Source organism: Humulus lupulus, chromosome 7 (genome assembly GCF_963169125.1).
Source record: "Humulus lupulus chromosome 7, drHumLupu1.1, whole genome shotgun sequence".
In the NCBI taxonomy this organism is placed as follows: Eukaryota; Viridiplantae; Streptophyta; class Magnoliopsida; order Rosales; family Cannabaceae; genus Humulus; species Humulus lupulus.
The window spans coordinates 98,678,584-98,691,390 of record NC_084799.1 but is presented as its reverse complement, the minus strand read 5'-3'; the positions used below and the strand labels follow the sequence as shown (position 1 = coordinate 98,691,390).

General features: G+C 38.7%; 1 protein-coding gene and 1 non-coding gene across 2 annotated transcripts; one reads left to right on the top strand and one right to left on the bottom strand.

The window, feature by feature from the left end:
- Positions 1–1,291: 1,291 nt before the first annotated feature.
- LOC133792010 (uncharacterized) lies at positions 1,292–10,303 on the top strand (the record flags this gene model as incomplete). Its single annotated transcript, XM_062229918.1, has 2 exons — positions 1,292–1,356; positions 9,766–10,303. Coding segments are annotated over exons 1-2 (603 nt in total), but the record flags the coding sequence as incomplete, so codon positions are not given.
- LOC133792979 (small nucleolar RNA R71) lies at positions 8,732–8,838 on the bottom strand. Its single transcript, XR_009874443.1, has one exon. It is a non-coding gene; the product is annotated as a small nucleolar RNA R71 (small nucleolar RNA).
- Positions 10,304–12,807: the final 2,504 nt, after the last annotated feature.

Here is a 12,807-nt window from a genome sequence, read left to right as displayed (position 1 = left end):
CGTGCCTCCTCTGAGGAGTCAGGCTCTATATTATATATAAAATAATTTTATTATCTGCATAAATAATAAAGTAATTTACTTAACCAAATTTTAATTGCTACAATTGCGTTTTGTTTAGCCTGTGTACTCTAAAGCGTGTTATTTTATGCTTAATGGCATTAGCACAAATACAATATAATTAACTTCGATATATTTGGCAAATTTTGTCTACCATATTTTAGAGTGCGTTGCATATTGTATATTAATTATATAGTTATATTTAACTTTATTGACTTTTTTTTTATTCCCTTTTAATCTATATAGCATCATTCCTCAAATCTGAAAAATAGTTAACACAACCTGGCTGTCCTTTCTTATCTAGCTGACCATCAAGATTTCATATTATGATGTCATGCCTGTTATAGTTCCACGAATAATATTTTATTTATTTATGCTGTGTACATGTAGAGGTATATGTAGTTGAAAGAAACATCTCAAAATTAACCGCGTTTTGACTTTGAGTGACATTTTGTCATCTCTTTCGATGACGACCCTTTTCGAAAATCAACGACATGGAAATGTGACTCCATTGTAATGTTGATTATTGTATTTCTTAAAAGATTATTAAATGACATGATTTGTATTGTATTTATCAATTATGTAGCCCTGCTTTTGGGATGAGTATTTATTAATTCTCAACAAGAAACCATATATGATTGTGTCAATATACAGACATACATACATGTTTTCATATATAATTTGATGAAAGAATAGATATTTTCAAAACTCGTGAGTTTGAAAAAGAAGAAAGAGAACAAACAAAATTTCACACACACTGAAGATATAGCATATGATGTGGCAAAAAGACACTTTAAATATATAAATATACACGCACACATCAATAAGGGTATATGCAGTATTTAATTGCATGTGGCCTACGCATATCTATATATCAATATAACATATTGCCATCTTGAATGAAGCAAGAGACTTGAGTTTATATATATATATATATATATAAACAAAATATATTTATAGAAATATATGAGGTACTTTTCCTTGTCTTCATATAAATAGCGCAGTCATATTATAAAATTTAGTTTGAAATTTCTTTTTAAGAACAACGTCTATTCGTCATTTTCGTGTCAAAATCTTAATATAATTGTGTCGACTTGTTTTGGATAATAATGTTATTGGAGAATTTAGCAGTATTGTTGATCGATCTCCCGCCAATAGAGATGTAACTGGGGTGGATCGGCCCCGCTCCGCTAAAGATCCGTCCCAACCTGCTAAGTTTCCGCCCCGCCCCATTATGGCTTTTGATGCGAGTCGGGTTAGACTCGACCCGGATGTGATGGACGAGTCAGACCCAACCCAGTTAGTTTTTTTTTCTTTTTTCTTTGATAAAAGAAAAATTAGTTTATTTTATTAAAAAAATGTTAATATAAAAATAAATGGCAAAAAAATCTGTTATATGAGACATAAATGAGCTGTCTAATTTTTTTTTATAAATAGTTTTGCATATTAAAATAAAATAAAATTTAATATACTTCAAAACAAAACATTAATTTTCTCATGTATCTCTCTTAAATATACTTTGTGTTATTTTATACATATATATATTTGGATCATGAATCATCCTAAATAATGGTAGTAATTGATTTTTTTTTAGAATTCTTTAAATACAAAAAAAAAAAAAAACAACAACAACCGGGTCAAGTTGTGATCCGACCCGCTTCAATCGCTAGCGGGTAGGGTCAGATCTCGACCTGCTCCGTTTTCACCCCGCTTATATCCATATCAGGGGTTGCCCTGTCGGGTAGAGGCTCCGACCCGTCTCGATCCACCAGATTTTTTCGCCATCCCTACCCGCCAATTGAAAAAAACACGAAGATTAATTTATTTTGTAGCTCGAAAATATTGTACTCATTAAGGTTGGAAATATCCTTATACATTGACAATTGTAAAAAATGAAATTTATAAATAATGTAATGTTAGATTAAATAATAAAAAGAAAAGTGTGACAAATGTGTTTGTCGAATTTTGTAACATATTTTAGGAGTTACAAATAAGTGTGACAAATGTGTTTGTCCAAATTTGTAATATATTTTGGGAGTTACAAATCTTACAAATTAGTAACCATTTTGTAACCTCCGAAAAATCACCAATTAATGAGTAAAATAAGAGTTACACAATTGTAATATTGAATTTCATGAGCTATTATACGTAATAGTTGTTGGAGATGTGATTTTGACTGTCATTATCTGAAGGGGAGTTACAAAATCAAATGTAATTGAATTAGGATGTGTTTTGTTGCAAAATACAAAATTAGGAGGTTATTTAGCACCTTCATTCCAGGCTGCGACCTATGAGGATGACAGTGAAATCTCATTTTGCATTTTACAGTTTGAATGTGTGAAACACTTCTAGTAACTCTCAAATCTTCCATTAAATTCCACAAATACCCAATTTAACATTGGTAACAACCAAAGAGGTTTGATGGAGTTTGAAATTCAAAAGATGCTCCAAAAATCTATATATAGAAGCCTTATGTTCACTTGCAAGATACATCATTTCTATCAACTAGAGCACTTGGCTAGAAATTCACCAAAAACTTGATAATTCCATAGAGCTATTTCCATTTGTTAGTTCCCCTAGTGCTTAGAGAATAAGGGAATTAAGTTTTTGGACAAAGGTCTTGAACATTCTTGAAGTTGGTGATCTCCACTACTCTACACCTAAAGTTGTGTGAGTGTAAGAGTGTTCTTCATTTTCTTCTTTGCTCTTATTTCATTTTCTAGTCTCTACATTAACTTGTATTATTATTGTTTTGAGTTGTATCTTTTTTTCTTCACTATATCATCTTTTCTTCTTTGTTACTAGTATTTTTGCAATAGAATTGCATCTTTATTTAATCAATCATTTTGTTGTATCTAGTTGTCTTGGTTTCAATATTATTTCCAATGAGTCTATTTTCTCTAACATATTTTAAATGGTATATATATATATTTAACTACTCATCTATTTATATATATATATTTTAAAATCTAACTTAAATACTACTATATTATCATATTTTTCGCAATTGGAAGTCAGTTTTTAACCAACTTCTTATGCAATTTTTGTAGTAGTGAATTCCATATTGATATAATCAAGAGCATTGAATAAGGCACCTTAGGGTGCCTAATGTAACATGCCAGCCTTGAGGGCATGTTACAAGCTAGGTTGGTACTCAGTTAGAGGCGCATGCGGGGGTGCAAGCTGGTGAGCATGTTGATGCCTAGTTTGTAAGGCAGTGGCATTTTTGTAAATATCTTCAATATTGCCTGAAAATGGACGGGGCTTGGTAGTTCCCATATTTAAGGGGTAACGAACATCATGGTACGATTGCATTTGGGAGATTCAGATAATTGGCAAACTGAGAGCCAAATATGTCTCCCAAGAAAAAAATCATATAAGTTCATGGTAGAAGGCTAAAAGCTCAGAAGGCTCTTTGTAGGGGAGTACTTGGTGTAAGATCTCCACCACCATCTGGCACAAGTGCGTCAAGTGAGCTACTACTAGTTGGGAAGAATAGTAGGGCAGGCATATTAGGACCACGAGGGGACTCACATGTCTCCATGAGTAGGAGTACTCATGGACTTTAACGGGCCGCCTTGGTAGTGCGTCAAAGTGTGCGGCCAGAGGTTTACGGGTATGGTTCCCTTGGCCTGCCAGGATGCCGCTTCCATGGAACGTGGCCCCGTACCTCCGAGAGACGTCGTGGTACGCCATGGCCACGAGTCTCGACACGAGATGGCACAGGAAGCCATTCGCGGGACTTGTTAGCATGCAAGCATTAGAGGGTGCACTATGCTTGAGTAGGATAGAGGTCCAGTGTGTGCTACTAGTCTGACAGCTAGTCTCGAGGGCCTGCCAACATGATTGAAGGCATGGTTCCTTGAGGATTGGACCATGGACGAATGAGAGTCCTTGGGTTGCGATGGGAACTATTCGGATAGTATCAAATGGGGCATGGAGAGAGGCGTCGACTCTTTGCCACACATTCTACCTTGGCTTGTAAATATTTGGGTGAGCATTGGTGTTGGAATTTTCCTTGCCATAGTGAGAACCTATGGACAATGTGATTGTCTTGGATAAAGAGCCTTGATGCACGGATGCACTCATAGATTCCTAAGAGCGTGACTCGGCGAGAGTTGTTTGAGAGATGGAAGTGTGCAGAGGCACACAGTCGAGCGAAAAAATGTGTCCATTGTTATTTGAATGGTTGCAAGGCTGACCTTGGCTCAAAGGAGTCAAGGTGCTGCCCGAGAATTTCTGTTGTCAAAATGTCAACCCGTGATAGTTGGTATCAGAGCCAAGTTCATCTCAAGTTGGGGTGAACCTGGTTGGCCCATCCTAGAGTGGATGTAGGCATGGAGAAGGATCAAGAAGGTCTGGATGCTTGAACATATGTCATTGAGCCTTTTAGTCACCTAGAAAGGATCAGTAAGCTGAGACGGGATGAGAGCCAGTTACACTTCTTTGTGGGAATACTGGACATTCTAGAGATGGGACAAGTTATGGTTGCTTTGAATGAGAAAGTTTAGGGATGCTAGAAAGACAACTGCCATAAGCGATTGTGGAGAGGTGTTACATTAGGGTAGGAACTTGTTGACATGAGACAAGGTTTGATCAAGAGGTCAAGGTTGTATGCTTGGTTCACTAGATGAAGTTCGCCTAAGTGACCGTGTAAGTCGCATGGAGCGTTGTTGTATCATTCTCGCCAAACGCTTTGTAGTCACGACAATGGTCATGAGTGGGCAGCTTTGAGGAATCAGATAAAGATGAACATTAAAAGCTTCAGTTGCTACTTGTGTGCAAAAGGGTATCACATGGAAACAATGGTGGCAGTGGTCGCGATTATCAGATGATAGTCGTACTTGGAGGTGTTTGCATGTTATCTTATTTTGACCAGGAGGGGAGGCACTGAGACAATGGAGTGGAACATGTTGGCAGCAACACTAAGGAATTTTAGGAAACGCTAAGTTTTGGAATGTATGCATCAAAGGCCAACATGGCCAAGTATACCACAAATGGAGGTCATAATAGTACTAGAGTTTCTTGAGTGCTGGAGGGCTGCGTCAAGGAAACTTAGTACTGCAAGATGGCCTAAGGAGGCCAAGATGGTGCTAGAGTTTAAATGCGGGTCGGAGGGCCTTCCTAATGGGACTTAGTGACGATATGAGCCTATAGAAGCTGAGAAGTTGCGCTAGAGTTTGTATGTGGCCAGAGGGAAACATTGAGAGAAATTTAGTGTTTCTTGGAAGCCCGGAGGGGGGAGATGCTAGTATGGATCAGATGGATAGCTATGTGGACAGTGCACTTATATGGGAATCGGCAATGGTACTACATGAAGTAATTGACTCGAGAGTCACATCCTCCGAGGTGCATGTAACGCCCTGGATAGCCAAGACCGCTACACTGTGTATTTATAAAGGTGCAGGACTTGCTAATCAAGTCATTTAGTTAAAAACGTGCTATTGAAATCATGAATGAGCTAGGGTTAAAAATTTTTGGCCTCAAGAGATACATTTCATATAATTAAACATTTTATACATGGGATCCCAAAAGAAATAGCATTTCAAAGTCCGTTTACAAAATTTTCAGTGTACAGACAACCACTAGCCATTCTAAAGGCAAAATAGATGTTTATGGTTCTCATGTCCCTGTCTCCCCTCAACCATGGCAGCTGAGCAGCTGTTCATGTACATTCTGCTCCTAGAGCTCTCTAAATCAGGGCTGATCAAGCTTGCCCTTGCCTTTACCTGCACCACGAAGCATCCGTGAGCCAAGGCCCAGCAAGAAAGCGCAATATCATAACACAAGTACTGATAATAATCATAAACCCTATAAGCATGTTTAAACATTTAGCAATCCCTAATAAACATATAACTTATTAACACAAACATGAATTCACAAGCTAACAATTAGCCATTCAGCATATCATATTCAACAATCAACCACAACAACCAGATTACACAATAAATAAGGTTGACACCCTTAGGTCGCACCCTTTGTTTACCCCACTGACTCCGGCTTGCTTAAACCAAGCTCAGTGCATAATAAGCTGTCCTCAGCTACCAGTGGCCGAGTCGTGCCCTGTGTGCTAGTGTAAACTTCGGCACTCTTAGGCCATTTGTTTACCATTTACATGGCATAATACCATCCTCTATAAGGCATAAAAAATAGGGAACCCTTAGTCCCATTATGAATCCACAACCGGGTGCAGTTTTCTTACCTTTAATTTCCAACCACTTTGGTTACGTGAAATGCCCCTTGAGCACGATCCATCTCCCGAGCCCTAGCTTTTCCCTGGTCATAACCAAGATAAGGGATTCCATTAATATTTGATTAAAGGTTTGTGGATAAGGTTCTAGCTTCCGGGACATCGAATTCCACCAAGCATGGTGGTGGAATCGATCCCGAGCACCCTAGGTTAGGTTCCCATGCTTAAAACCTCCAAATAACCAAAAATTCCCTTAAGGGCCGCGTCCCACCCCCTAAAACAGAGGCTAGGCCTCTCTGAGCATAGAGAAGCGCCGCGACCCTGCCCTGTGGCACCGCGACGCTTCCCTACTGTAGAGCCTCCTTAGGTCTTCTTTGCTTCGCAGGGCCGCAGCACTCTAGAACAGAGCCGCGGCGCACCCCCTCGTGCCCGACAGCTTCTCTGACGCTGACGACTGACGCGCTGCCACGCTGACAGCTGCCACCTGACGCGCCTGACGATCCAATCCTAAGCTGCCACCTGTCCCCCTGCGTCAGTCTTTGTCTCCCACGGCTGAGCACCAATTTCCCCACTTTGCACCTATTTTTCAGCCATTTCCCCATTATTTTATACACGATTTTTACACGTTTTTTTAGCTCTATTTACACTATAAATAGAGTACCAAATGGGGTAAAAAGACATCAGATTGTGCAAAGGGGAATAGTAGAGAGTATTGGAGAGAAAAACACTTACTTTTCCTATTTTTCTTTTACATTTTCTTGAGTGAAAACAATGCCTATTTTAGGCTAAATTTTCTTGTGGAAAGGCTAGAGTGGAGTTCATGTTTAATATTATATTTTTAATATATTGATTCTTTATTTTGTTCTTCATTTCTATATATTTGTTACAATTAAATTTATTTTCTTCTAATTTTTGTTATAAATTTATTATTATCTTTTACATAAGTCTAGTCATGCTCTTCTTATGTAATTTAGGTTTTTTTTTTAGAATATTTGTTATATTATATGCTTTTTACTGCATTCTGCCATTGGTATTTTGTCGCTCTAAAGTATATAATATGATAGGTTTTAAAATTAGAAGTTAGTATAATTTAATTAAAGAACATATTTTAAGGTGAGCTTTAATATATATATTTTCCAACTATAATTAATGGTGTAGAATTATAGTTGAGTATAATGAATCAATTTTATTAAAATATATATATGTTTGCATGAATGAAACTTATGCCTTCCATACTTTCTTTCTGATTCTAATCCTTCGATTTTATTCATTTAATGTTTATATTATTTTTCAAATTCACATTTTTCCAAAGTTTATTATTTTTAATTTACTAATCTTTCTTTTAATTTTGTACTTTACCTCTCTGTGGATACGACATAGCCCGATTACTACTGCGACCGCTTAAGAAATATTGGGCGATATCAATTTTTGGCGCCGTTGCCGGGGAGGTAATTCTACAATTAAAGGTTTGCCTAGTAAATTAATTTTTTTTCTTTGAATATATAAAAAAAAAAAAAAAGTAGTGTAATTTTTAATTTCTCTTTTATTTTATTTTTCCTTAGTAGTTTTATTTATTTATTTTATTTATTCATTTTTTTTTAATTTTAAGTTTAGAATTTTTATTTTAGATTTAGGTTTTTTCCGAAAAAAAAATCAAAAAAAAAAAAAATAAAAAAAAATAAAAAATAAAAATCAAACAAAGTATTGAGAACATTTGTGTAATCGTGGAAATTAGTAAAAACCAAACTTGTTCTGTCTTAGAAAAATTGGTTCTTAAATAAGGCCTGTGTTAGCGTTACCCTCCAATCTTTTCTAAGAACCTCGGGGAGTTCTAGAAAAGCTCTTGGGCCTAAAGTGGTACCTTGGCAGCCTTTCCAATTGGCCTGGGAACATTTTGGTGTATACTTTTTACATTATTACACATTTGCGCTTATAATACTTACAAAATAAAAAAATAAAAAAATATTTATGCCACGAAACAGAGACACACTAGGGAGATTTGTGAGACAACAAGTAGAAACTTTAGAAAACTCTCTTAGTTCGTCGTTTTCTTCCATTCGTTCAAACACTCCTGATTCACCGAGACTTCCTGAACCACCCACGATGGCTCATCAAGATGAAGTCCAACCAAGAACGCTACAGGAATATTTACATCCTACGCGTACAGCCACACCTTCGTGCATAATGTATCCCAACAATATGCCAAATTTCGATTTCAAACCCGGCATGATTAACCTCCTACCAACCTTCCATGGGTTGGAAAATGAGAGTCCGTACGTGCATATTCGGGAATTCGAAGAGGTGGTGGCTACGTTCAACAACCGAGCTGATGTCACCAGCATTGTGAGATTGAAATTCTTTCCTTTCTCACTCAAAGACAAAGCAAAAAGCTGGTTGTATTCCTTAAGGCCTAGATCTATCGGAACATGGGACGAAATGACAAAAGCATTCTTTTCCAAATATTTCCCGCCCCATAAGACTAGCAGCCTTAAGAGACAAATCTCTACCTTCATCCAGAAAGACCATGAAACTTTCCATCAGGTTTGGGAGAGGTTTAGAGATTTGATAAATCAATGCCCACATCATGGATACGAAAGCTGGCGTCTGATCAGCTATTTCTATGACGGTCTCACAACCGGACAAAGACAATTCGTACAAATGATGTGCAATGGCGAATTCCTTCAAAAAGATCCCGATGAAGCTTTCGAGTACCTCGACGATCTTGCTGAAAAATCCTACACATGGAATGGACCAAGTCCTATGGACAAGCCACGATCAACTGGAATCTACCAATTGAAGGAAGAGGATAACGTCAAAAGCCAAATTGAATCATTGAGACAACAATTCGAGGCTTTCAAATCTCAAGAAGGTAGAGGAATCCACATGGCTGCAAAGGTAGAGACACGAGATCCATGCTTCATCTGTGGAGGAACGGAACATCAACCGCAAGAGTGCCCAACTCTTAGTGAGTTAAGAGGAGGAAAAGAGGAACAATGTAATGCTTTAGGGGATTACAAGAAACCTTATAACCGTTTCTCAAACACTTACAATCCTGGTTGGCGCAACCATCCAAATTTCAGCTGGAAGGATTCGAACCAAGCATCTGGGAGCCAATGGAGGCCTGAGCAGCAACAACCACCAAAACCATACAACGCTCCTCAAAATATCATGCAGTCAAGTAATTCTCTTGAGAGTACTTTGCAAATGCTTGCACAAACTCAAATAGCCTCAACTCAAGAGCTCAAAGCTTGTTTCACACAAATGGTAGAGGAAATGAAAGACATGAAAGTCCAAATGACAAAGCTAAACACTACTTTGGCTATTCAAGAGCATGGGAAACTTCCCGCTCAACCTCTAATCCATCAAAAAGGGCAACACATGGCACAAACCTCCTCCTCTGCAGATACAAATTTCAAAGAGGTTAATGCCATCACTACTCGAAGTGGTCAAAGTACGGTTTCACCGTTAACAAAGACAACGAGTACGTCAATGCCCGCTCCAGATGATGATGTGCCAATAAACATTCCAGTAAAGGCACCCTTTCCTCAAGCTTTGAAATCCACTGGAAAGGTACTGGAAAATCATGGTGAAATCCTAGACCTTTTAACACAAGTGAAGATCAACTTGCCATTGTTGCATGTGATCAAACAAGTGCCGGCTTATGCCAAGGTTATCAAGGATTTATGCACCGTTAAAAGAAAGCATCATGTCAAGAAAACTGCATTCTTGGCAGAACAAGCTAGCGCGGTAATTGACTGCAAAACACCGCCTAAGTACAAAGATCCTGGTTGTCCCACCATCTCATGTCAAATAGGGGAACAGGAATTTGGTCAAGCCCTTCTAGACTTAGGAGCAAGTGTAAATCTCATGCCATATTCAATATACTTGCAATTAGGTCTAGGAGAACTCAAGCCCACATCTGTGGTGCTACAACTGGCTGATCGATCAGTTAAGAAACCTCGGGGAATAGTAGAAGACGTTCTGATTCAAATTGAAAAATTCTATTACCCTGTTGACTTTCTCATCTTGGACACTCAATCTGAAGTAAGTATAGAGTCCAAAATTCCCATCATTCTTGGTAGACCTTTCCTCGCAACAGCTAATGCACTCATTAACTGTAGGAATGGTCTCATGAAAATCTCTTTCGGGAACATGACTCTAGAAGTGAATGTTTTCCACATCGGAAAACAACCACCTGACAACGATGAGTGTTTCCAATCCTATCTGATCGATACACTTATTTCGGAAGAGGTCGAATCGAAATACACGTCTAATCATTTTAATCACCTCTTCCAAATTTCAGAAAGTTCTGAGCCTGATGAGTCGACAATCAACCCTGAAATCGTCAAACACTCACAGGCTAAAAGAACCATGTTTTGGAATCCAATCTTTGAGGAACTCCCTCAAGATCGAGAAACACCAAAACCATCTATTGAACAAGCTCCTCAACCAAAGTTGGCCTAACTTCCTGACGGTCTTAAGCATGTTTTCCTGGGAGCTGACAACACTTTTCCTGTCATAATATCCTCCAAGATCACTGCCACACAAGAGCTCCAACTCATCAATGTGTTGCAAGAACAAAGAGATGCATTAGGATGGACGATAGCTGACATCAAAGGTATTAGTCCATTAATTTGCTCCCATCACATTCAATTGGAAGACGGGGCTATACCACGTCGTGACCCGCAAAGAAGATTGAACCCAACGATGAAGGAAGTAGTAAAGACTGAAGTCTTGAAACTTCTGGATTCTGGCATAATCTATCCTGTTGCTGATAGTAAATGGGTCAGCCCAACTCAGGTTGTGCCCAAGAAATCTGGGGTAACAGTGGTACCAAATGAAAAAGGGGAACTTGTTCCTACCAAGGTCACAACTGGGTGGCGCATGTGCATTGATTATAGAAAATTAAATGCAGCCACCCGCAAAGACCATTTTCCACTTCCATTCATCGATCAAATATTGGAACGTGTGGCAGGTCATCCTTTCTATAGCTTTCTCGATGGTTATTCAGGGTATTACCAAATCAAGATTGCCTTAGAAGATCAGGATAAGACCACATTCACTTGTCCTTTTGGTACTTTTGCCTTCCGGCGTATGCCATTTGGCCTGTGCAATGCTCCAGCCACTTTCCAGCGATGCATGATGAGCATATTTAGTGATATGATCGAGAAATGCATGGAAGTATTCATGGATGATTTGACAGTATTTGGAGATTCCTTTGAATCAAGCCTTCTCAATTTGGAGTCTGTGCTTAAACGTTGCAAAGAGAAAGGCTTAGTACTCAACTGGGAAAAGTGTCATTCATGGTGCCATCAGGTATAGTCTTGGGGCATGTCGTGTCGAAACGAGGAATTGAGGTTGATCAATCAAAGATTGAACTCATATCAAAGCTGCCCACCCCCAAGACTGTTAAAGACATTCGATCTTTTCTTGGGCATGCAGGATTTTATAGGAGGTTCATACAAAATTTTTCGACAATTGCTCGCCCTTTGTCAAACCTCCTAGCAAAAGATGTTGTGTTCAGTTGGACACCTGAGTGTGAGGAATCTTTCCGAACGCTCGTTGCAAAACTCACTTCCGCCCCTATCATTCAGCCACCAGATTGGAACTTACCGTTCGAAATCATGTGTGATGCTAGCAATTATGCTATAGGGGCTGTCTTAGGTCAAAGAAGGGAAGGGAAGCCCTTCGTTGTCTATTACGCAAGTAGAACTCTTAACAGTGCTCAAATGAACTATTCTACCACTGAAAAAGAGTTACTTGCTGTAGTATTCGCACTTGACAAGTTTCGTTCCTACCTGATTGGTTCACCTATCACAGTCTTCACGGACCATTCCGCCTTAAAATACCTCCTTTCCAAAAAGGATGCTAAGGCGCGTTTAATTAGGTGGATCCTTCTGTTACAGGAATTTGATCTGACCATTAAAGACAAGAAAGGAGTTGAAAACGTGGTAGCGGACCACTTATCTCGTCTTGAATTTTCTGATTCCGCTGATGGCCCAGCCATTCGAGATGACTTCCCTGATGAACATCTCTTCGCAGTCACTAAGTTGCCATGGTACGCTCACATCGTCAATTACTTAGTGACTGGCGAACTTCCAACTGCATGGAGTGCACAAGATAAACGTAAATTTTTGGTCGAGGTTCGTAACTTCTATTGGGATGACCCATATCTTTTCAAGTATTGCCCCGACCAAATTATGAGACGTTGCATTCCAGATGATGAAATTTTTAGTGTCCTGAACTTTTGTCATAATGAAGCTTGTGGTGGTCATTTTTCTATGAAAAAGACTGCTGCAAAAATCTTACAGTGTGGTCTTTATTGGCCCACTTTGTTCAAAGACACTAACAATTTCTGTCGATCATGTGAAAGGTGTCAGAAATTAGGTGCCCTGTCCCGACGACATATGATGCCATTAAACCCAATTCTTGTAATAGAAATATTCGATTGTTGGGGAATAGACTTTATGGGACCATTTCCACCTTCTTCTGGCTACCTTTACATTCTCCTTGCCATAGACTATGTCTCAAAATGGGTGGAAGCTGTGCCTTGTCGAAAT